The sequence below is a fragment of the Diospyros lotus genome, chromosome 4 (genome assembly GCF_014633365.1).
Source record: "Diospyros lotus cultivar Yz01 chromosome 4, ASM1463336v1, whole genome shotgun sequence".
In the NCBI taxonomy this organism is placed as follows: Eukaryota; Viridiplantae; Streptophyta; class Magnoliopsida; order Ericales; family Ebenaceae; genus Diospyros; species Diospyros lotus.
Window position 1 is genome coordinate 32690869 of NC_068341.1, and position 25767 is coordinate 32716635.

The 25767-nt window shown below is 38.5% G+C and overlaps 2 protein-coding genes across 6 annotated transcripts; one reads left to right on the forward strand and one right to left on the reverse strand.

The window, feature by feature from the left end:
- The first annotated feature begins 1439 nt into the window (after positions 1-1439).
- Positions 1440-6261, forward strand: LOC127800499 (uncharacterized). 5 transcript variants are annotated; one of them, XM_052335129.1, is made up of 5 exons: positions 1440-1623; positions 1840-1891; positions 2900-4012; positions 5106-5180; positions 5909-6261. In XM_052335129.1, exons 3-5 carry the CDS (start codon positions 3080-3082, stop codon positions 6023-6025), a joined length of 1125 nt encoding a protein of 374 aa, XP_052191089.1. In that variant the 5' UTR covers positions 1440-1623; positions 1840-1891; positions 2900-3079; the 3' UTR covers positions 6026-6261. The 5 variants fall into 5 exon arrangements, with proteins under 5 accessions (XP_052191089.1, XP_052191087.1, XP_052191090.1 ...); XM_052335127.1 differs by having other exon boundaries at positions 2935-4012; XM_052335130.1 differs by having other exon boundaries at positions 1840-1861; positions 2935-4012.
- A 3319-nt stretch (positions 6262-9580) lies between these two features.
- On the reverse strand, positions 9581-23028 carry LOC127800438 (uncharacterized). Its single transcript, XM_052335046.1, has 2 exons — positions 22002-23028; positions 9581-10030 (listed from the first exon to the last, which is right to left on the reverse strand). The coding sequence occupies exon 1, from the start codon at positions 23011-23013 to the stop codon at positions 22006-22008; it is 1008 nt and encodes a 335-aa protein (XP_052191006.1). The 5' UTR covers positions 23014-23028; the 3' UTR covers positions 9581-10030; positions 22002-22005.
- Positions 23029-25767: the final 2739 nt, after the last annotated feature.

The following is a 25767-nucleotide window of genomic DNA, read 5'->3' on the forward strand; positions in this document are numbered from 1 at the left end:
AGGACCAGATACACAATCAAGAGCCAGCGACAGATCATTAATCCTCAAGCTATGTGATCTGTCACAAGCATCACATTTAGCGGATGTTCTCTAACACTCACCCACATGTCTACTAGATGCATCCCATACAATGTGGCATGTGACTCACCACCCCATTCCCATTAGAATCCAATTCTAACAATGGTAGTGGCCTATATGTCAGTCCACTAATCGATAGATCATAGTCTCTTTCTGATAAATCTAAGGACTGGGAATATCTTTAAGATATGTTAGACTAGAAATCCAAGTCCCACAATCTCAACAACTTGAGAGTCGGAAGTCTACTAGGAAGTCTAGGGACTCATTCATAAGATGAGAGTGAGAGATATGAATGAAAATATAACCTTATATTAATATCAAGAGTAATCAATAATGACATACACATACATTCAATATACAGTAAATATAGCATCTAGGGCACTATCACTAACACTAAGACTATGAAAATAGGGATTAAGACTAACACTATGAAGATAATGAATATGACTAGGTCATAAACACTAGCTTTGGGACTAAGGCGTGAACACTAAGACTAGGACTAGCTCTAGGGAGTAGGACACTAGGTTTAGGACTAAGACATGAACACTAGGACTAATATTAGCACTGGAGTAGGAATAGGACCAAGACTAAAACTAAGACTTAAGACCTTGGCCTTTAACTAAGTCTAGGACTAGGACTAGGACTAGTATTAGGACTAGGAACAATATGAGTCCTAGTCCTCTTTGACTAGGCAGACAAGGGTAAGTTTAGGATATAACTATTAGTTTTAGAACTTCAACTAGGGATAGTACTATGAGGATAAGGACTAGTATAAACACTAGAACTAAGACATGGACCAAGACTAGGACTTAGGATCTATACCCGTGACTTATGACTATGACATGAACTTTGGACTAGGAGTAGGAAATAGACTAGGACAAAGACATTAGAAGTAGGACATAGACCTAGGACTATTGGGACTATGAGAACTATGGGTACTAGGATTGAGATTAAGACAACATGTTCGAGGACTAGGAGTCTTAAGATTACTTGGGGTATGACTAAGACTTGAACTATGAGGACATGGACTAGGATTCAGAGGACAAGGATTCTAGGACTTGGACTATGAGAATAAAGATTGTGATTAGCACTACAAGCAGAGACAACATACCAAGAGGACAAGGGCATTAGGTCTAGGTCTAGGTTTATATACGAGGACATAGACATTAAGAAGAGGAGATTTTTGTTGTTTTTGGTAACTCAAGAAATTTTTTATTTTTTCCTCAAATCTTAAAAGTGATAGGTGTAATTGATTTAAAATAAATTATATTATTACTTAAAAGAAGTGAGCTTAATTAATATTTTTATTTTTTAGGTAAGTCACATTATTAATGTCAACTTTTTTGAAGAGAAATTGAGAGAAAAGCAAATGGCAATTCTTTTCCACAAAAGCAAGAAAAGCATAGCAAGCTGTAGACGACACGTTCTCTCCCTCCCCTAACATCCACAAGTAGTGGAAAAAGGCTGACTGATCTGGAAGTTGGTAGAGAGAGGGAGATCGATGTTTGCTTTCTGATCCATTTGCTCTTCCTCCGCTTCCTCGAGGTTTGTTTCTCTCCCCAGTTATCAATTTTTGTGTTTATTTGAGCCTTCATTTCTCGCTCTCGATTTCCTGTACTTGCTCAATTTATCGTCGCCATTAGTGAATTTTCTGCAGAAATTTGTCAGTTCTTGATCGAGTACGTAATGCTGGAGAATTCACCATCTTATCTGTGAAATTTTATTAGAGATTTATTGATTTTTGTTTTTGTTACTTCCTAGTGTCGGTGGAGCGCATCGGCTGGTACGTGGCTGCTCGTTAGGGTTCTTGTGGGTTCGTATTAGCTTTCATCTCTTGCTTCTGCGATTGAAAATTGGACTAACGCATGAGTTTTGTTGTTTTATATTTCAATTCGTTGGTTCCGCAAGCGAGCACCCCCTAGATGCCATTGTTTAAGTGATTTTTTTGTTGCTTTGGAGTTTGACTGGAACTAGTTGAGTTGATTTTTCTAAACAGTTGACCTAAAATTAAACAAAGAAATGACAGTTTGTGCCTTTTCTTTTTTTTGGGGGGGGGAGGGGGTGTTGGGAGTAATGGCATTTGCAGTTTGTTAAAAAGTCAAACAAGATTGCCCACTTGGTATTTAACAATGAAAAATATATAAGATTGGTGAAACAGCTTTCTTTAACACCCCCCCCCCCCCCCCCCCCCCCCCCCTCCTCATTTGTGCATAGAATATGAAGCAATTTATGTTGGTAGCAGGTTGAAACCATCATTTGGACTTGCTGCTACTGAATAAGATATAAAACAGTTATGCTTAGTGAATTGTGTAGTATGTTCAATTGTTCATATAGATTTACATTAGGTTTGACTATTTGTCTAACATAATTATAGATTCTACAGTTAGAAATGCAATTTATATGTAAGAAAAGTGCATCATGAGATTAGTTAAAGATCTAATTCTTGATAATTGGTATTAAAACTGTTTCTCTTGCCCTCTGTGCTATATAGATTTACGAATAGGTATTTTTGTTGATGTGATAGATTTTTTTAGCTTAGAAAGAGACTCAGATTCATTAGAAGTCTTTTTGTTTTAAATTCCTGATTGATTTTGCTTTTGATTGCAAATAAACTAATCAGCTTCTTCAGGAGCCTTATTGTTTTAGATTCCTGAAGGTTCCCCCTTGTCATTGCAGTGACTAATGTTTTGTTTATTGCCCAAGTAAGCATTAGTACAGCTTTAAAAGTTCAGAAGAAAGCACATTGCATTTCCTATTAAATGCATCTAAATTTAAAAACTTAAAAGTAGGCATAAGGTTGTATTGTTTTTTTAATAATCAGGTATTACATTAATCTTTTCTCTCTCCTTCATCAAGGCCTTGGAATATCCTAAGAGATCTGCATTGTGCATTCAAAGTGGTCCCAGATCTTCAGAAATGCACTGATTCTTCTCAGAAATATGCAATATGGTAGTTGGAGTCATGAGATTTAATAAGTGAAAGATGGTGCTCTGATCATCTGATGATAGAGCATAAAAGCACATCTTTATTAAATGGTAGTGTAATGGGTGAGGAGAATCTGCCACAAGCAATTAAGGCTGAAGAGAGTGATGAAGGTTCATCATCCACTGAGAGTGAAGATTCAGGGACTTCTCCAATATCACATCATGGTTTGGACAATGAGGCAGGCTTGGCAACTTGTCGTGTATGCCATTGTGCTGAATCTGATAGAAGGGGGGATGTTGTGCTGGGACTTTTGGGTATCACTCCACCATCACAGGATACAACAAAAAGCAGTGAGCATGTAAAACCTAACTGCAAAACAGTCTTGAAAGATGTTAAAAGTGCTTGTAACAGAGGTGGCAAAAGAGCATGTGAAGTTCTTGAGTTTGTCAGCCCTAAAGGGGAGGTTTTCATTTGTAACACTGATGTAGAGATGGGTTTTAGTCACCGTCGGGACACATTAATTGAGCTAGGTTGCTCCTGTAAAAGTGATCTTGCTCTAGTACACTATGCATGTGCACTAAAGTGGTTTGTGAACCATGGATCCACCATCTGTGAAATTTGTGGATGTGTTGCAAAAAACATCAGAACTTCAGATTTCAAAAAGATAGTAGTTTTATTGAAGGATTATGAAATGCTGAGGGAAAGGACTGCCAATGGGGAGCCTAATCCTACGGTGGTGCAGACTTCAGGTGTGGACCCTGATGCTGTTGCTGCTATCCGAAGGCAAAGGCTAAGTGAGATTTCACTCTGGTTTAATCTACATAATAATAGCCAGACTGTCGCAACTTCACTGCTTGTCGATGAACAAGCCCCTAACATTGTCTCTGAAAGAATTGTCCCTGCTGAAAATCCTGCAACAAAATGGGCCGTGGAGGGTACTGGGATCCTGCTTGCTACAGGGCTTCTTACTGTCACTCTTGCATGGCTGATAGCTCCTCATGTTGGAAAGGTACATGGAATCATCTTGTCTTTACTACACATAGATGCTTCATGTGAGCATTTTTTTACTATTTAGTTTTCATGTAGTGTATCACTATTTGTAGTTGCTAGGCTGTCTTATGCAGGTGTGCCAAAGCATTTAGGTCTTTACTATACATAGATGCTTCATGTGAGCATTTCTTTTTCTACTTAGTTTTCATGTAGTGTATCACTACTTGTAGCTGCTAAGCTTATGCAGATGCACCAAAGCAGTTTGTCAAGGCAGTTCTTTTATCTAATGGATTTTCTATTTTTGATGGATACAAGAAAGGTGTGGAATGGGCTATTGTTTTCCATGTAGTTCAACACATTGCATCCCCTGAGTGTTACAAGATTTTCACATTTGCTGTTGGAAGCTGTGGTTAACTCGATGTGAAATCCCTCCCCCATGCACCAATTCAAGCTTGACTGCAAGAATCTCTGTATCCATAAACATGTGTCTCTAAGCTGGCTTTTAACAATCCAACCAAAAAACTAATGTGAATGCTTGCTAACAAAAGAAAACAATAAAAGAAAAAGGAAAAAAAAAAACTCAGAGATGAATGTGTAAGGTTGTTGGTAGTAAAAGACATCAAAATACTGCCTCTCCAATCTTGTTTAGTGGGCTAAAACAATGAGGCATCTCTGTATTCATTGTAAGAGAACACCTGGAAATTCTGAGCAGCTTTCTTTACTCGGTACAAACTCATTCACCTATCTACTAGAACGTGTGAAAATATGGTACAGATCATTTGTGGAAGACAATGAATTGAAAAGAAAAAAACTTGAGAATGGAAGTGAGGAAGAGTAGAATATTATGACGCCCACTTCTGTTGGTATCTGTAGAGGAGAAATAGTATGAGCAAGGAAAAGAATACCTCATATATTGATATATGTTCTTAACTGATTGATTAATTTTCTGAATTATTATTGGTTTTGGCATCTGAATTCTCCAACTGATAGATATGTGGAATCAGAGAGCCACCCACAGAAATGGAGAGTCTGGATATGCTTGTATTTCATTTTCCTTTTTTTTTTATTTGCACCTTAGTATATTTTATCTGACAATGATCTCCTGCTTGCAGAAAACTGCCAAAAGTGGTCTTCACATTCTTCTTGGAGGCATTTGTGCTTTAACTGTTGTTGTCTTCTTTCGATTCGTAAGTTATTCCATAGTTTTTCCTGTGGCCTTGCATCCATCAATTATACTTGCCTTCTAATGGACTAGATAAGACATATTAAGGCTAGTTATGCTAAACATGAACTACCCTTATCATGTTTTTACCTCTTGATTCCCTTGAGAATATTGATTTCTTTTTTTGAGTTAAGGATATATTGCTTTTCATGTGGCCTTCTGCTGATCTGACACTGTTAATATTTATTAATCGGATTTTAGTTGTGAAAATTCCTTTCACAATTGCATCTTCTGGGTGAGAATTCGAGGCAAGGCTCGAAAGCAAAGATAAGGTTGTTCCTTTATGACCAAAACGGTAATGGGTTCAAGTTATAGAAAATTTATTTGCAAAAATACAAGGAGAAGGTTACATGCACCCCTACAACACCCCCCCCCCCCCCCCCCCCCCAACCCAACCCCCCCGCCCCCACCCCTCCCCTCATAAAGCAAGGAGTCTCATGCACTAGTGACACTCTTGAATGCACAAGCGCTCCATCTCCCTCTATTTAGCAAGTGATTATGGTTTTGGATTGGTAGTTCACTTACCCTTTTTTAGTTTGAGGTGTGGCTTTATGGGAAAAACCAGGAATATCATATATATATATATTTGTTTTTTTTTTCTCTGGAAATGTGGATGGTTGATCTTATGTTTGTGCTCTTTCTTGTTTTTTGGTTAAGTAATAACGTAATGTTTGTGCTATTGAAAACGTGCAGATTGTACTAACAAGAATCAAGTATGGACCTGCCCGCTACTGGGCCATCTTATTTGTGTTCTGGTTTCTTGTGTTTGGCATATGGGCTTCAAGGACACATGGCGCTCATACCACTTGAATGTTAGGTGCCTTTTCTTGTTATTTCAAGTCATTTTATCACCCTTATAACCACATTTCTTCCCTGCATTATAATTTGCTATCTCTGCCCTCTTCGCCATTTTATCCCTGTTATAATGAATATTTGGTCTAGACTCTCTGGGAAGGTTTGAGACTCTCTTTGGGAAGGTTCGGTTTCAAGTTATAGTGAAGGCTATTATAATCTTTTACCATTAAGTCGATCTTGGGTTGAGTTCATTTTGATTTTTGTTCTAATGTTTCTGTTTTGTTGTTATTGGATTCCTGGCATTTTACTGCTATGAGATGGTTCTTTAGCACAAGGATTATGGAGTTTGGTTTAAGTATTTAATGTAATAGTGATGTCCTGTCATTAAATTAGCGTGGTCTCGCAGTCCAATCATCATGAATATGTTCTCTAGACTCGTCTCTAACACGGTTTGAGACTCACTTTTGGAAGGTTTAATCTCAAGGTTATATTGAAGGCTATTATAATCATTTACCGTCAAGGTAAGCTTAGGTTACGTTCATCTTGAGTTTTGATCTAAAGTTCATTTTTTTTATCATTTGGTTTCTTAGCCCTTTGATATGGAAAAAGGCATAAAAATGTCCTCAAACTTTGCCCAAAGAGTCATTTGGCGCCTCAACTTTGGATTAAACCGATCATGTTCCTCAATTCTTAAATTTGGAACAAATACACACTTGATTTTGCAATTGGGCACGCATGAGATACATGTCCTAGACACTTCTCTCCTAAACATTGACAACGCTAGTAATGGTCGTTGCCTCTCTGGTGGTGGCCGACGACGGCATCAAATTCTCTTACATACCTTACGCATTGAATTCTCTCGTTGGAACTTTGGATTGGAACTTTGGATCGTCACCAGTGGTCACTGCCTCTTTGCAAATCGTTCTCGCTCTCGCTCTCGTCTATCGTTGGTCGTTGTGTCTCTCTCACTCTCGCTCGGTGATTGCTGCCTTTCTCTCACTCTCTGTTGGCGGCATAGGAGGCGAGCGATTGCCGATGACGGATATAGATGGGCAGCGGCAAGTCGATGATGGCAACGGCATGGAAGGCGAGTAGTTGGTCGCTCGCTCGCCTTCCTCATGCTGGTGACCAATGACGACGTTGATCGGGGTTGACGATAGCAATGTTGTGGGTGTGGGCGGGCAGCAGAGGTCTGATGACGTGGGTGGTCGTCTTTCCCGTTCGTCATCGATAGGAAGGAAACATGGCTATTCACCCATCACTTTCCTCATACGTGCATGGTTTCACGTGCCAATCTCACAAAAATTCAAGATGCATGCTTGGAATGAAATTGCAAAGTGAGGTGTGTGTTTATTTCAAATTAAAAAATCGAGGAGCATAATAGGTTCAGTTCAAAGTTGAGGGACCCAATTGGCTATTTGGATAAAGTTTGAGAGCATTTTTATGTCTTTTGCCCTTTGATATTGGAATTTAGGTTGAATATTTAATGTAATTGTGATATTTCATGATTGTGTTAGCATGGTATTACAGTCTAATCATATATGGTTATATATTGAGAATATAGATACATTGTTGCGGATGATATAGATAAAAATTGATGTTAGATGTAAATCATGTAATGATCTTTCAAAAGATATTACAATAGTAAAGACAGCCTGAAAAATTAGAACTCATGTAGTCAATCTTGCAAATGAGATTAATGATTGTGATTGCTATTTTAAAATTAATATTTATATTTTAAAAATAAATTTCTTGTTAAAAATATTTTTTTATAAAAAAATTAAGGTAAATTACATTCAATATTGTTACTAAAATTTGAGAAATGACTGTGATCTTTTATAATTTTACAACTCTATTTGTATTTTTTCCTCTACCATGATTAAAATTATTATATGTTAATGATTAAAATATCTTTATATTTTCTCCTATGTTTGACAAGTTGGTTAGGGTCAAGGTCGACTCATGTGCCTAGGGTTTCCAAAATAGGAGGGCTCTACAAATATTTCAATAGTCAGCCATGTTTGTTTGCTGTTGTTCAGAATTGTTTTACTTTTAATTAATAATTGAAAAAAGAGAGAGAGATAAATAATTATAAAAAATTAAAAATAAAAGAAATGAAGAAAGTTACTGAAATAAAATAATTATTTTAATTTTATTATTAAAATAAGATTAATAATTTTTTAATTTTTTTTAATTAAGGGGTTGGGGGCCTTAAATTAATAATGGCCTAGGGCCCTCCAATCCAATCCCTTTAGTCACCCTTGTTAGGGTTAGAATTTAACAGTTTATTAATTTTTTTTCTTTCTAATTTAATAATGGCTAAATCATCATTGATTTTGAGTGGAGAAAACTAATGAACAAATGAATTTTGACTAGTTTGTCATATGAGAAGAGCAAGGGGAGAGAAAAATATAAATTTATTTTTATCATATTAAAATTTTAATGTATATGAAGTAAAGCTGAAGAAAAGTGTTGATTAGAGTTGTAAAGTTTAGTGAGCTTACGTCATTTATCAAATGTTTAGAAGTGTTTTTTATGTATTTTAGTTAAACATTAAGGATGCTGAATGTGATTTATCCATAAGAAAACTAAAAAAAATAATTTTGGCAGCACCTTTTGGTAATTTGACAGTTAAAAATACTCTTCCATCATCAACCAAACATAAACACGAAAATTGTTTTCTATCTAAATGTTAAAATAATTCATTTTTAGAGTTATACCCCCCCCCCCCCCCCCCAAAAAAAAAAAAAAAAAAAAGAAAAAAAAAAATTTGCAGAGCGATAATTGTAATAGAAAAAACTTGCTAAACAATCATGTAATCCCTATGAGGATGGCATTAGGATTTAACCCTTAGAATTGGATCTTAAAGGACCTTTTTCAGCCTAAATTTCTTATTTAATTTAAGAATCATGCTACATGTATACTATTTTTGTACATCTTAGACTACACAAGGGGTATTATGACCAAAATATCATGCGCCTCTCCATGCGCCTCACGCGTCTCTATGTGCCTCATAAGGGATATTTTTGTCATTGATATACCTTTGTGTAGTTCAAAGTGTACACAAAGGTATATCAATAGTATTATTCTTAATTTAATATATTATCATATAATATTTATTGTAAAAATACTACTAGAAATACATATTTTACATTGATATTATATATTAAGTTATAATGTCAACCTTTTTATTTTAATTTGTGTACTGTTTAACATTTTAAACCCATGCCATTGTTAGTACTTTATTATCAAATATATCAACACATCATTATTAATACTACTTATATGTTGATATAGATATTAATTTATTTACTAACGTACAATGACTGTCATGTAAAGATATAATGTTACCTACCATAATAATATAACTTTTAACAGTCAATCTTTACCTACCCTGCCCTACCCTTTTAAGTGAGTTTGTAAAATAGCCAGTCAATACAACTATACCTTTGTGGTCATCATATGCCCTATGTTGTTTAGATTAAATTATTAATAAAATTAAATAATATTTAAAAATTAATTAAATTTAAGGTTATGACCATAAATATTGAACATGAGCCCGAAGAAATATAAGGAAAGATAGGCCAGCTTTCAACGTAGGGGGACAAAATTGCCTTTACCTTCGGTTTACAAATTTAAGAAAAAGAAAATCATTACCCACAGAACATAGAAGAGACCGCGAAAGCTATTTGGTTGGTAGAGAGTGGGGACTTAAGATGAAAGAAATTTCTTCAAGAGCTTGCATTTCATGTACAAAGAGGCCTTTGATGTACGTATGTGACAGCAGTTCAGATCAATCAACAGCTCCTACCTATATTTCTTAATTTGTACAACTGCTGCTGCTGCTGCCGCTGCTACTACTCAAAATCACTCCTGATTCAAGTTCCTTTTGTACTCTCTCTTGTGGTTAGCAGAACCTTTCCAGTATCCCTTTACTGCTGCCTCATGTCATAAAGCTCGAAAACCAGGTTCAGATGATAATCACAGGATTTATAGGGCGTTTTGTCTCCATAAACCGACCTGTTCCACAATCAAAGATGGCTTATGTAAACCCCTAGTTTCTTCGTGTTAAGTGTGTGTTGAAAATAAAAAACAAAAATAGTAACTTTTCAAATCAACAAGCAACCAGATTGGAAATTCATTTATCAGGTTGAAGCTGGGAGAGTCCCATCAGCACAGGAATTAACAAAGATATTGAACTACACAATATCTAAACAAACAGATTTAATTAACATAGGCTAAATTGGTAAGGTAATTTAGCATAAGGCTAAATTGGTTCATATTTTGAGTCGCGGTGACCTTTTGTAGTTGCACTTAAGAGTCAAAAGTAGTTGAGATTGGTACTTTGCTCTTATAGAAGTTGGTTCCTTTTGTTTTGAATTTTCTATGTTCTTGTACAACTTATGGAATGAAGGATCCTATGCAAACAAAGTTAGGTTTGAACATAATTCAAAATGCAATAGAATACACAAGAAAATGGGTAGACAAGCTTTCTTTTCTCTAATTTTATTTGAAAATTATTCTAATTTGAAGTTTCATTCCTAGTTTTTAATTGTTTTAACTACACTCAATGCATCGAGTAGGGATCCCCATTCTTGGGGTTTCAAATCGCATTCTTTGCAATTATGGGGCATAAAAGAATCAAAATCTAGACCATGTGATCCAAATCCGGTAACTATGGTTTGAACTCATTGTGATATACTTGGCCTTTGCACTAAATCTTCAATCTAGTTTTCTAACTTTTCTTTTTCAAATCTTGGGCTTCAACATATTTTGCACCTTTTACATATAACAAGATTTGACAATTTAGAAGGCTACCTTTGTATCATAATGTTTACAAACATTAAAAATTCTAGCTTTGATCAACAACAATAACATTTGACAATTGTAACATTAACCTTTGAATAGTCTCCAGGTCCATTTGAATTCCTTGTTCAAACTAGTTTGATCTGTTCTGAACTCATTGCAACATATTTGAACCTCACGCTGAATCTTCAATCTAGTTTTCTTTTTCAAGTCTTGAGCTTCAACATATTTTCACCTTTGACATATAAAAAGGTTTGACAATTTTAAAGGCTAATTTTTTCATTCAAAGTTCTTAACTTTGACCAAGAGAAGAAGCAGAAGCAAGAGGATGAATGTATCTCATTTCATCAACTCTTATCAAAAGAGCATCAATTGGTTTTCTTCTCATATGACTAAACCATTTTAATAGAAGCATTTATTCATTTTAACTATCCCTCCTTAGTTTTGCAACATCTTCAATGATCCAACATATTTGAACTAATTTTTTCTTGAAATGACTTGATCTTCAATTCTCACCATAACACCATATGTTTCTAGTTTTACTAAGCCGATGAATATTTAGCTTTTTATATGGCTCAAAACCTTTGAATTCTAAGGTGTCTCCACATAACCTCAAGCTTAGTATTCATGCCTTCTTTCCTCTCATTCATGAACTCAGTGTCATCTGCAAATAACACAGATCAACACAGATCAGAGCATATTTTCTTAGGTATGCTTCCTAAGTTCATCCATCACTAAAACAAAGAGATAATGGTTCCATTGTAATTGGAAAACTTTAGTATCTTCTCTTCAACTTCTAACATATGTTTTTGCTCTATGATACATGTGATAGGCCTTCGGTGCAGCGGACCTATCAAAGGCGTTTCAAGAGCCAAGGCCAGAATGGTAACACAATTGGGATTGCATAACAGCCGGCATGTGCACCAAGGGGTAGAATCAGAACTTGGCTAGTTTGTGTATAACCAGCATGTGCATAACCAGATGCGGTTATGGGAGGGAAAACAACAACCTATAAATAGGGAATAGACGAGAGAGAGAAGTGAAGAAAAATATTGAGTAGAATCTTTAGGAGAGTTCTGGGCCTCTCGAATGCTCATTCTTTTCTTCTATTTTTCATTCTCGAATGCTCATTCTTTTCTTCTATTTTTCATTCCTTGTAATCTAGAGTTGCAATTCAAGTAGTGTATTTCCTTCCTTAATCAAAATCCTATCAATTTTCTTGAGATCCCACCAATTTGGTATTAGAGCCCAACGATCCCAATGGTGAATTTGTCAAACAGAGTTGGGGAGTTAGAGGTGAAGATGGAAGGGATGTAGATGGGAGTCGACACCATGAGAGGGGAGGTGCAGACAATGGTAAGCAATGTAGCGATCATGCTAGAGCAGTTCACATACTTGAGGACTAAATGGGAGGATCAAGAACGAAAGGGGAAGAACAAAGCGGAGGGGGATAGGCCTTCGGAATTCACCCAATATTCTGAGATATCTCCTGGAATTGGAATGGGCAAGGAGTTTGTGGGTGGAATTGGAGGAAGAAATTGGCAGTTGGAAATGCGAGGAAGAAGGTTGGAGATGCCAATTTTTGAAGGGGAAGATCCAGATGAATGGATTTTCTGAGCCGAAAGATATTTCACTATCAATCAGCTGTCCGAGGAGGAGAAAATCAAGTCGGCTACTCTGTGTTTTGAAGCAGGGGCTCTAGCGTGGTTTCAATGGGAGACTCGACGAAACGGAGTTTGAAGTTCAAAAGAGCTTAAACAGGGGATACTAAACCACTTTTGCTCCACACAAGAAGGGACGTTGGAGGAGTGATTCTTGGCTCTTCGGCAAGAGGGGTCTGTCAGGGACTATCGATTGTTGTTTGAGATCTTGGTCGTGCCTATGGCAAAAGTCTCTGATGCGTTTCTAGAAGGTCACTTCATCAATGGTCTCAAACCCGAGATACGAGCTGAGATGTGAGTATTACAACCCCAGGGACTAAGAGCGAATCATGTAAACGACTCAAAACATTGAGAATAAGAATGCAGCTCTACAGTAGTGTTTTGGTTATGTCGGATCATCAAGGGGTAAGTATCCTCTCATCTCCACATCAAACCCCACTCGACCCTCCTCAGTTCAGGTGAGGAGTCCAATTTTTTCCCCCAAATTTGATACCCCACAGGGACACAGGTCACAGGTGGCAGCAATAATCCCCCATTTAAGCGACTTAGTGAAGCTGAATGGAGAGCAAAGCGTGAAAAGGGCTTATGTTTTCACTGCAATGAGAAGTACTCTATAAGCTGGTGTAAAAAATGGGAACTCCAAGTCATGATGATCTCTGATGAAGAGTTAGGAGATATAGGGGTTGAGGAGGAGACATTGGAGACGGAGGAAAAAGAGCTGGCGCATGGGGGCAAGGTAATTGAACTTTCAATGAATTGGGTGTGGGATTAACTACTCCACAAACGATGAAGCTTAGGGGACAAATAGAAGGGAAGCCTATAGTGGTGCTCATTGACGGAGGAGCCACCCAAAATTTCATTGCAACAAAGTTGGTGCGGGAGTTGGGTCTGCCAAAGACACGAACGACAAGGTATGGGGTGATAATGGGGATCGGTATGGCAATGCAAGGGGTGGGTATTTGCAAAGGGGTGAAGTTTACCCTCCAAAATTTGCAAATTGTGGAAGATTTCCTACCCCTGGAATTGGGTAGCTCTAATATAATCCCTGGGATGAAGTGGCTAGCTGCCGTGGGAAAAATGAACGTGAATTGGAAGGCCTTAACTATGAAGTTTCAGGTTGGGAGAATGGCTGTGACTTTGCAGGGAAACCCCAACTTGAGCAAAACCTTGGTATCCTTGAACACTATGATGAAGGCCTTTAAGGAGAATGGAGAAGGGATGCTACAAAAACTAGGGATAATGGTAGCAGAATTCAATGAATGACAAGCAGAAGTTCCTTTGTTCCTAAAGCAGGTGTTGGTTGAATTTGAGGGGGTGTTTACAACCCCGAAGAGGCTGCCTCCTTCCAGGAAAAAGACCATGCAATCAATCTGCTACCAGGCACTATACCGATCAGTGTATGGCCCTATCATTACCTTTACCTTTAGAAAAACAAGATTGAGAAAATGGTCGGTAGGATTATACCTTTAGAAAATGTTAACTGCTAGGATTATACAACCAAATTCTAGCCCTTTTTCTAGTCTGGTGTTGCTTGTCAAGAAGAAGGATGGGAAGTGATGTTTTTGTGTGAACTATAGGGCTTTGAACAAGGTGACAGTCCTCGACAAATTTCCAATTTCGGTAATCAAGGAACTGCTTGATGAGCTACATGGGACCACGGTTTTCTCCAAACTTGATCTTAAGTCTGGTTATCATCAGATTCAGGTCAAACATGAAGATGTTCCAAAGACTACTTTCAGACACATGAAGGTCATTACAAGTTTCTCGTCATGCCATTCGGGTTGATGAACACACCAGCCACATTTCAATCATTGATGAATGACATTTTCAGGGAGCAATTGAGGCGTTTTGTGTTGGTATTTTTCGATGACATACTGGTTTTTAGCAAGGATTTTTAACAACATGCACAACATTTATGTTGTGTTTTGAAAGTGTTGGCAGATAACCAGTTGTTTGCGAATAGGAAGAAGTGCTTGTTTGGGCAACTAGAAATTGAATATTTGGGTCACATCATATCACAGCAAGGTGTTTCCGCTAATCGTAGCAAGGTGCAAGCTATGTTAGATTAGCCCACTCCTACAACGTTGAAGGAATTGAGAGGCTTTCTAGGGCTCACGGGGTATTATAGACAATTTGTTAAGGACTATGGTAGGCTGGCATGACCTCTCATGGAGCAACTATAGAAGAACAATTTTTTCCTATGATGAGGCAGCCGAGCAAGCCTTCCAACAGCTTAAGGCTAAAATGGTGTCTCTACCAGTTTTAGCCTAGCCAGATTTTGGCAAGCCATTTGTGGTTGAATCGAATGCATCGGGACAAGGTATGGGGGCAGTATTAATGTAAGATCACAGACCAATTGCTTATTTTAGCCATGCTTTTAGTCAATTAGGAAGGAGGAAATTGGTTTATGAATGAGATTTGGTGGTCATCATGTTTGTAGTGCAAAAATGGAGACATTACCTGTTAGGAAGGAAGTTTGTGGTTCGAATTGACCAAAAGAGTCAAATTTCTATTGAAGCAGCAACTAGTGAGTCCAGAATATCAAAAATGGATGGTGAAATTAATGGGATTTCAGTTTGAGATATAATACCGCCCAGGATTGGAAAATAAGGCAACAGATGGCCTGTGCCAAATCAGCCACTTCGCAACCTTATTAGCCTTAACAATTGGCTCGCGAAGTAGAAAAAAATGAAAGGTTGCAAAGGGTTGTCAAAGACCTCTAGTTTGATCCTTCCTCTCGACCCAATTTCCAATTGGCGGACAGCCAACTCCTATACAAGGGTCGGCTGTACCTACCAAGGGAATCTTCTCTCATTTCGCTACTACTTCATGAGGGACATGATGGAAGTGTGTGAGGGTACTCGGGATTTTTTAAAAATTACAAGAGGATTGCAGCTAATGTCTAATAGCTGGGAATGATGCGTGGCATCCACCAGTATGTGAGTAATTGTGATGTTTGCCAACAAAACAAATGTATGGCCCTAATGCCAGGAGGACTCTTGCAGCCCCTTCCTATCCCAAATCAAATTTGGGACGACATTGCTATGGATTTCTTTGAGGGCTTACCGAGGTCATGCAAAATGAACTCAATCTTGGTGGTGGTGGACAAACTTAGTAAGTATGGACATTTTATTGGACTTAAGCATCCATGTACAACAGGAGAGGTGACAGGGGTTTTTATCAAGGAAGTTGTGAGGCTCCATGGTCTACCACGATTCTAGGGACAAGATTTTCATGAGCAAATTTTGGGAGAAATTGTTTCGCCACCAAGGCACAAAACTCCACCGTAGCACAGCTTACCACCCACAAACAGATGGCCAAACAGGGGTACTTAATAAGACCCTGGAAACACACCTACGCTATTTTGCTTCCTCCAAACCTAAAGCTTGGTACATGTGGCTACTGAATTATGGTGTAACACTTCATACCACATAGCTTCAAGGCTAACCCCATTCCAGGCAGTGTATGGGTGAGAACCACCAGCATTATTGAAGTTTGAAAGGGGATCCACTCCTATTTTGGTGGTTGAGCAATAGTTGATTGAAAAAGATCAAATCTTGGAAGAACTGAAGGCACAGCTACTAAGAGCCCAAACGGTAATGAAAAAGGGGGCATATATGAAAAGAAGAGAGTGAAGTACAAGGTAGGGGACTTAGTCGATTTGAAGCTAATGCCTTATCGCAGAAAAACATTGGCTACCAGTTCAAATGAGAAGTTAGCTCCTAGATTTTATGGTCCATTCGAAATTGAAAAAGGAGGTAAGGCTTGTAGCCTACAAGTTGACCCTACCGTCACATTATTCACCCCGTCTTCCATGTGTCCCAACTATGTGAGGCAAGAGGGGCGTTGAAGCCAATGTGGAGATTCCCCGCTAACTGAGTGCAAATCTAGAGATGCTAGTAGAGCCATAGGCGGTGTTGGGAGTTAGGCCAGGAATAGGCAATAACTTACGTGGATTGGATGTTCTAATTCAATAGAAGGGGTTACCGTTATTGGAAGTTACTTGGGAGCCCTACAGCCTAATTCAACAACAATTTCCCACTTTCTTTAGGAGAGTTCTGGGCCTCTCAAATGCCCATTCTTTTCTTCTATTTTTCATTCCTTGTAATCTGGAGTTGAAATTCAAGCAATGTATTCCTTTACTTAATAGGAATCCTATCAATTTTCTTGAGATCCCACCAAAATGTTCTTAATAACGTGTATATAAGCAACAAAAACTTCAGTTTTATCTAAAACTCCCTCCCTCCCTCTACTTTGTCTCTTTCTCTGCAACTTTCAACATCATTCATCATTCTTTGCAACTTTCCCACCTCTAGAGGCTACTAATTCAAGAGCCAAAACCTACTAAAAAATCCAATAAATAACTAGGAGTCCAGCAATCCTATTCGCTTTCCTAGCAAACCTATCCAATTCAACCCCCATTTGAATGGTTTATCGCACATAAACCATATCAGCCAACAAGCCTATCCACCTCCCAAGTTAGAGAGATGGATTTCGATGCCTACTCCTATTCTCTCTAAAATCTCAATGCACTGCTTTTGTAGGCTAATTGGAAACGTCAACTAGAATATTCTTTGTCAGAGTCCTTGACCCCAACATCAATTGAGGCATTCAAATACCTCTCCTTGTCTTTGAACAACAGTAATTGATACTGCTGGTGCAAGGTTAGCCTGCTAGCATCTTTGTCAATTCCATTGCAAACCAAAATCAATACGATCATCAAAAGCTTAGTGAATCTTCTCTTGGGCCAATCTAGAGAGAAAGAATGCACACTCTTCTTTTTTGACTTCTGCTTTGTTTTATTTCCTTGGAAGCCATGAAAATCTTCAAATCTCTAATCGGCAAGGAAATCGACCAAAGGGACTGTAGGAATGCAGTTGGCAATTTACTTGAAACAAAAAACACTCTTCCTGGCTTCATTTTTCTTCACCAGATGTCAACTCTCTCTCAAATAAAATCTAACAAATGAGTTAAACCACCAAATCTGCCTGAAAAGTGACTCATGTTATGAGACCAACTAGATAGAGAAAAGAGGTGTTGGGGAGGGGAAGAAAATGGTGAATGGCAAAGAGATAGTTATTACGTGATGTAGTTTAAATAACATTTTTAACAGCGTTAAATTCCAGTGTTGTGTTTCCATGTTATACAAGTTGGTTTCACAATATCAACTATGTGATAGAACACAACTTTATAAATTATCTTTATTCACCGCCAACTCATGAAGCTTTTTCATATGAAGATGTAACTTTATCTCAACATTTCCTTGGAGGGTTGTGTTAGAAGGGTATCGAGGGTAAATTTTTTTCACATTGTTCTTTTGCATGGATTTGTATTGTTAATGTGACTTGTAGAAGTTAATTGATATTATCAATGTTGTCCCACAGATGCTAATTTGGTTGGATGATGTGCAGTTGATGATGATGATGATGATGATGAAGATGAATGACATTAAGAGTGTGTTTGATAGCATGAAAAATACATGGAAAATGTCCCATCTAAGGAATTGAATTCCATGTTTGCTGGAGGTGAGGAAGTAGGTAAGGGAAGAAAAATGAAAACAAAGTGAAAATTATGAAAATACCTTTTTCTTATATTCAAAGTTTTGAAAAATAACAAAACCAATTAACAAAAGGCCATTTTCCATTTTCATTGACAAAATGATAAAAACAAAAACTAAAAACTGAAAAACAAAAGCTGATCCAAACTGGTCCTCTGCTAATGAATGTTCAGAGAGGTTGAAACATAAAGGTCAAGTATTGAATGCTCCTTGAGATGATTTTGACAACAATCAATCGGATAATGATTCTCATAGTCGTACTATGTTTGTCCCTTCACCAAATTCTATTGGTAGCTGGAATCAACACATGCTAACTACTTATGATAGTTTGATTATTAGAAGCCCCTAATTAAAGATAGAAAATCTCAAGTTTGCTCTAAAGTTGAAGAAAGAGCCGGATCTTCTCAAACCTCAACTTGAAGTATGCCAATAATAGGTTTCTATATTTGACTGGCAATTGTACTATGATCGAGAAGTTTGTCACTAAAGACATGAAGATTCATGCCTTGGAGGACTCAAAGGAACTCCTCAGGCATGAGGTTAATAAACTCTAAGTGGATTTAAACAACTCAATCTCGCAACTAAGAGTTCCAATTCAGCATTGAAAAAATTGGAGCAGCTTTTGAGCATCCCAAAGTCTATGTTAGACAAGAAGGGTCTTCACTACACTGGCTCAATTTCAAAGTTAACAAAATCATGGTAACTCGGGCTCATGCCAAGGCGCAAAATATTCCTTTTGTTTTTAAGCGTCATAATTATGAAACTGTTGGACATATTAGACCTATATGCCCTAAATTAAGGAGAAGATTAACAACCAAAAATCTTATTGATCTAGAAATTTAACATAGGTCATCTAAGAATGGTCCAAAGAATTCGAATAGGGAGAGAAAATCCAAGCAAAGCATTAAGAAAATTCAACATTCTTTGAAGAAAGATGTTCAAAGATCTTGAAATTATTCAAAGAAAAATATTCCGGTGAAAAAAAGTTGCTTGGGTTAGGAAAGAGGACCTTAGAGCATATGTAGTTCACACTGCATTGACTGCATTCAAGGATTATAAATGAAATACCAAGTATTTAGATAGTGGATGCTCTATGTAAAAGTCATGTGATACTACTGTAGAAAGTTATGGAGCTTTTGTCAATTTTGGTGATGGACAATCTAGTAGAATAGAGGGATATATTCTCTCACTTCACCTGGGAAGAACAGACTTGAATGACGTCCTCTATGCTTAAACACTTAAATGTCAATAGCAATAGTTCGGTCAAATATGTGAATGCAGTGCAGGATGAGTCTGAATTTTATTAGCTCTATAAGGTTGGTCATCAATTCATGACGTAAAACTTAACATGACTGGTCCTAGATCATCATATAATTTCCTCTGTATTGCACCATTACTTGTGTTATGCAATTCTGCATTCTCGTCATAAGTAGACCTACAAGCATGAAAGGTCAGAATGTGTGAATTGTAATACAATATCTAAGCAGTCCACGAAATTACTTGTCAAAAAGATTCCTAGATTAGAAATTCCTAAAAGAGACTGTGTGGCAGTGTCAATTAGGAAATTAAATCAAATATTCTTGTAAGAAAATTGTTTTAAGTGCCACAAATCAACCATTTGAGTTGATACGCATAGATTTGATGAGATCCAGTAGCATTGACAGTTTAGGTGAAAAAAAATACGGTGGTGTTCGAAGAGTATTTCAGTTTTCAATTTTGAGTTTTGAATTCATTTTCAATTTTGTGTTTTGACTGTTTGTTTTGAGATATTTAAAAACGCATTCTTTTTGTTATTCTAAAAAACCATTTCTCAAAACAGAAAATTAAAAAACGAGTTTACTTTAGAATTTTGAGAAAAATTATTTTATGATATATTATTCCTAAACCAGCCACAACCGTCGCCACCAGTGGTTGAAGATTCCCATAATCAAAGCCTATCATTAGAAACACGAAACCAAGGGGGTTAACATACACAAAAATGAGCCAAATTTAACAGCTGGATTTTTATAGATTTAATTTTTAATTTTCGGCCAAAACTGAAAAATGCACTGTTAGTCACCACCCGATTTCCGGTGATCGGAGACAACCACTCGACACCCTCATCCCCATCGACCAACATACCAAAAATTAGCAAGATCCAACGACCGAATCGCCATAGATCTAAGTTCAAACTTTCAGCCAAACCCAATTTTTGGTCAAGCAAGGTGGAGAGAGAGAGAGACGGTGATGGCAAGAGCGACGGCGGTGCGAGCAACGGGGCAAGTTTCTGTGGCCGGCAAGGTGGGGGCGATCGGGTGGGTGCGAGCGGTGTTGGCAGGAGAGACTGCAGGCGACGACAATAGTGGGTTTCTATCTCAAGGCCGAGGCTGGCTGGGCGTGGGCACGGTACAAGCGATGGTGATGGTGATGTAGATGTGATGACCAAAGCCCTTGGTCGTCAATGGCAGCGGTGGTGGTTGGCCGCCTAGAGAATGGAGAGGACGAGGAGATGGTGTAGGTAGTGAGTGTATGGAGAGACAGAGAGGAGGCGGGGGGGGGGGGGGGGGTGGGGGGTGCCCGTGTTTTGGATTTTTCAACATGTTTTGGCTAAAAACACTTGTTTTGAGTTTCTTTTACAAAATTTTTTGAAAATAGCAAAGTAAACACGTTTTCAATTTTTGGTCAAGCAAGGTGAAGAGAGAGAGAGACAGTGATGGCAGGAGCGACGACGGTGCGAGCAGCGGGGCAAGTTTCTGTGGCCGGCAAGGTGGGTGCGAGCGATGTTGGCAAGGGAGACTGCAGGCGACGACGATAGTGGGTTTCTCTCTCAAGGCCGAGGCTGGCTGGGCGTGGGCACGATACAAGCGATGGCGATGGTGATGTAGATGTGATGACCAAAGCCCTTGGTCGTCAATGGCAGCGGCGGTGGTTGGCCGCCTAGAGAATGGAGAGGACGAGGAGATGGTGGAGTAGGTAGTGAGTGCATAGAGAGACAGAGAGGGGACCGGGGGGGGGGGGGGGGTCCGTGTTTTGGATTTTTCAACATGTTTTGGCTAAAAACACTCAAAACAACATTATGTTGTTTTGAGTTTCTTTTACAAATTTTTTTCTTATTTTTGAAAACAGCAAAGTAAACATGTTTTCAGTGTTTTGAAAAATTAAAAATTGAAAATGGCTTGAAAACAACAAAGAAAACAGGCACTACACCTTCCTCATAGTTGATGATTTGTGTAGGCATACATGGGGTCACTTTCTAAAAGAAAAAATCAAAAGTTTTGGAAATCCTATGTAAGAAGCTTAGAATGAGAAAGGCGTCGCTGCAAGGGTTTGATCAAAGCATAGCAGAGAGTTTCACAGTTCTAAGTTTCTTGAATGTCATCATGATTTATATACTCATCATGTATTTTCAGCCCCCAAAACCCTGACTAAAAAAATCATCATGTATTTTCTGAGTTGCAAGTATCTAAATACCCAAAACAAATCAAACTCCTTGTAAGATTTGGGAATTGTAAAAGACCTAATTTGAAATGTAGTGGGGAGGGGGGGGGGGGGTGTATTTGGAAGCAGGTGCTACATATTGAGATATATACAACCATTAGGGAAATTTCGTGTAAGGAGTGATAAGGGAATTCTCCTAGAATACTTCGACACTAGTAGACTCTATAAACATCACGCCAAGCCTTACTCCTCCTATTCCATGAAGCGATTTGGATCAGTTCCAGCCAATTTGGAACAGATGAATTACAAGTACTTAAATTAGTGAACAATTATTGTTGATAATTTTCTTTGAAGTACTAGATTCCTCAAAACTACAGCCCTGAACCTTAAACGTTGGCAAGAATAAATAAGGAAGCCCCACTCTCATTTCACTTTCGCACCAAAATACCAATAAAAAACAACCAAATTAACGTTCTACCAACAAGAAGAACAACCTCAAAGAAAACAAAACAAACACAATATATGTACAGAAAGAGAGAGAGAACCACACCAGATTAGGCAAGATAGAAGATATCACCGGTCATCAAAAGGATATATTGCAAAATCCTCAAAGGGGCATTCCGAAAATCCAAAGCGGGCAACCTCAGCTCCCTAATTCTACACTCCCCAGAAGCAGTAGCACCATCCCCACTTCCCTGTTTGATCCGAACCCGATTCGAATCCACCTTCCTGAACAGATAAACCGATTTCGTCCCACAAACTCGGTTGTTTCCAGAATCCAGAGATGGGCTGTTCGTGGTCTTGAACAGGGTCCAACCCACCCCGGCCAGAGCACGAGAGAACCCATCCATCGACTCGATTCGATCCCCGCCCCGCCGCGAAATCAAGGAAACCGAGCAACAATCCCAGTTACTCGCTTGTCCACCGATTCTGTCACTTGGGGCGACGCTCGATTTCAAGAAAACCAACTTGAAGAATCCTCTGGAGAGGCCGACGAAGCAGCGTAGGTGAGAAACGGAAGCGGCGGCGAGGGAAGGGAAGGGTAGGGGAACAGCGTCGTTGGGCAGCGACCACAACGAGGAAGACGAGGAGAGCGACGTCGACGACCAGAAAGACGGGTACGAGGACGACGAAAACGACGAAGAAGCAGACGGTTGGGAAGACGATGGCCACGAGAAGATGATGTGAGAGAGAGATGGGTTCGGATGCAAGTCCATGCCAATGTCTCTGGCCAATGTGGCGAGCCTGTAGGTGTCGGTGACGAGCTCTTTGGCGGGCATAAAGAGCAACAATGGCGTTTTGGCGTTGGCTTTGGATTTCGATTTCCTGTTTCTGTGAGAGTGGGCATTGGGGGTTATTGAAGAGTTGGGTGAATCGGCGTCGCTGTCGCTGTGGGGAAGGTCTTGGATATGGCGATTTTGGGGGGAAAGGAAAGGGCGAGTGGTAATGGTTTCCCCCAAAACCAGAGAGCGAACCAGCTTTAGAGGAAGCATCCTTCTCTTTTCTCCTTCTGCGGGGCAATCATCAGCTTTCATTATCCCTTGCTTTGACGAAGAAGTCATTTTCTTGAGGAACCACCGCAGTTTTCTTTTCTTTTTACTTCGATTTTCCCTGAGCTATGAAGTTACTTGTCGGGGGGTATCTTCGCCCATTTATTGTATTGGAAATTATAGAAGGAAGGGGTAAATTTTAAGCACCATTTCCAGATTTGTTAGAATTACATTTATTATTTCATATTTCTAAAAATAATATAAATTTCTCATATAACTAACATAATATAAAAATTGATCATTTTACCCCCCCCCCCCCCATATAAATTTCTCATATAACTAACATAATATTGAAATTGATCATTTTACCCCCTAAGCAACCGTTTGCACTCTCTTTCTTCCCTCCCTCAATCTCATGTATTTCGATGGTGATAGTTGTTTTCATCTTGGATGACTTGCGATTGACAAAACCTTCTACTCACTAGCTCTCAACCATTAGAAATGGGGTTTCCAACTAGGTTTGATTTGAGTTCAATTGTGTTTTCAATAGAGTTGTGCCAAAAACCCTATCTCTCTCTCTTCTAAGATTTGGGTCCAAGCGAACCCAAAATTTGGGTGCTTTAAGGCTCAAGAAACCTTGTTGGACTTGGATTTATAGGGTTCAGGTTTGTTCGAATCTAGAAGAAATATGGGTTGAAACTAGTCGACCAAACCCGAAGAAATCTTCTAGGTTCTGACCTAGAAAGTAGGTGACTGATGATGGTCATGCCTCGTTGGCCACCTATAACTTTTGTTTTATTTCATTTTTTTAATTTTTGATTTTTATGATAATAATGGAGATAAGCATTTTGAGAATTTACGATAAAATTGATAAGCATTTGTTAATAAAGGGATTTGTGATCCTCGTTTATAAAACTAAAGTAAGGTTGGAGACATTTTTTTAAAAATATAAGGGTAGTTGGTCCAACTTAGGCAAACCTCAAAAGTGGTCTATGAAATTTACCTTTAAAACAAAATTAATGAATTGTTAAATTAGTCTTTGCATTTTAGTTTAGGAGTTAAATTGGCTTTGTTGAATTTGAAATAATCAAATAAGTTTTTGTATTTCAGGATATAGAGCCACGTTAGCCCTTATAATCAACGTCGTTTGAACGACTTCCAAAGACATCTATATTTTCTCAATGGAGTTAAGTTTACCCCAAATCAAAATTTAACCCCTTCCCCCAAAATCAAACCTAAATCAAAACTCTAATTGGATGAGACATACTCTACTCTTATGTTCAATTTGAGTGAGATATGGTTTTTTGATTGTATATAATTGTTGTTGGATTACATCAATTGACATTTATTTATTTCAAGAAAACTCAGCAAACACTCGAGAAGGCCAAATGTGGATACAAAAGCTTGTCCGAAAAAAGCCAACATAGTTGTAGGAATGCTCAATCTGCTACTAGGGGAAGTAGAGAAATATCCCTGAAGAGGTTGCTCCAGATATGTGGTTTACAAGGCAAAAGGCAGTTAGAAGGCACGTGGGAATTTCTCCCATGTGGGCCTTCCGATATTTAAGTCAAACATTGCTATGGTGGAGAAAGTATGCAGATGCAGTGTGATGTTCTATGCAGTAGGTGGTCTAATTATATGAGGATTTTCTCGAAGAGCAATGCGGAAAAGTCGTTCGGGTTGCCTAAAGATGCATGAAGTATTTGGACTAATAATCGGGAGATCGGAATTGGAATCTTGACCGTGAAAGGTCGAGGAGTATTTATAGGGATGACTAGGACACATGACACGCACATGCGGGGGATGAGCGAATCAAATTCTAGTTACACAACTCTCCTGGTCATATGCGACTGTTCTGTGGTTAAGCTTGGAAGGACCCTAGTAAGAAACCCTCTAGAAGAATGATCCCCCAAAAGAAAAAGCCCAAAGAGAGGTAGGTCGTGTTGTGCACAACAACGTGGGATAAAGTAATATGGAAGACAAGTCTCCCCGAAGGCTTGTTCGAAAGGATTACTCAACTAAGTGGGATGGGTCTCTAGGGGATTAGCCCCAAAAAGCTCTTTTGAGAGAAGGGCTTCCAAGGATAATCTCATTTCCCTAAGGATTCTCCCTAAAGACTTCTCCAAGGGAACTGCTCTGGAGGGTAAGTTACAACAATGGTTCCCCTACTCTTGTTTTTTTATTGAAAGTCAAAGGGAAGAGTACTCAGAGATACGGGGAAGTCACCCTAAAAAAGTCAGGACTTGCTCCAAGTTCCTGCGAAAGAACTCACTTAAAAGAATGCCTTGAGACATTGAGTCCCTTGAAGAGTCCAGATGTAGAAGAAATTTTCCAATTTTCAAAGACTCATTGGTCATCAAGCTCTTAGAAGACTTATCAAGCATTGAATGCTGCAAAAGACTTGTGAATTTTGTACCCCAAAAAGTCATACATGTAATGATTATAGCCTTATTTTTCATTTCAAAAGACTTGGCTATAAATAGTAAAGAGGGGACCACATGTGAAACCCCACTAATTTCTTCCAAGAACCCAAAGGTCTTACATGTTTAGATTTCCTTGAATAATTGTTCGCGAAGAGCTTTTGATAGCCCCAAAGACCCTGCTTGTTTCACCCATTTGACTTGGAAGGGTTTGCTTCGAGGACCTACCTCGAAAACCTATTCCTGAAGGATTGTGAACCTTTAATAAACTAAGGTAATTTTCGATGGTCCGAGTTAAGTTCACCCAAGCGTTTGGGAAGAGCCTTAGGGCTAAGGCATTAGTGCCTTCTCGGTGCCAGCGATAAGTTTTAAACGACCATGATATGGAGATTAGTAGGACGTTCGA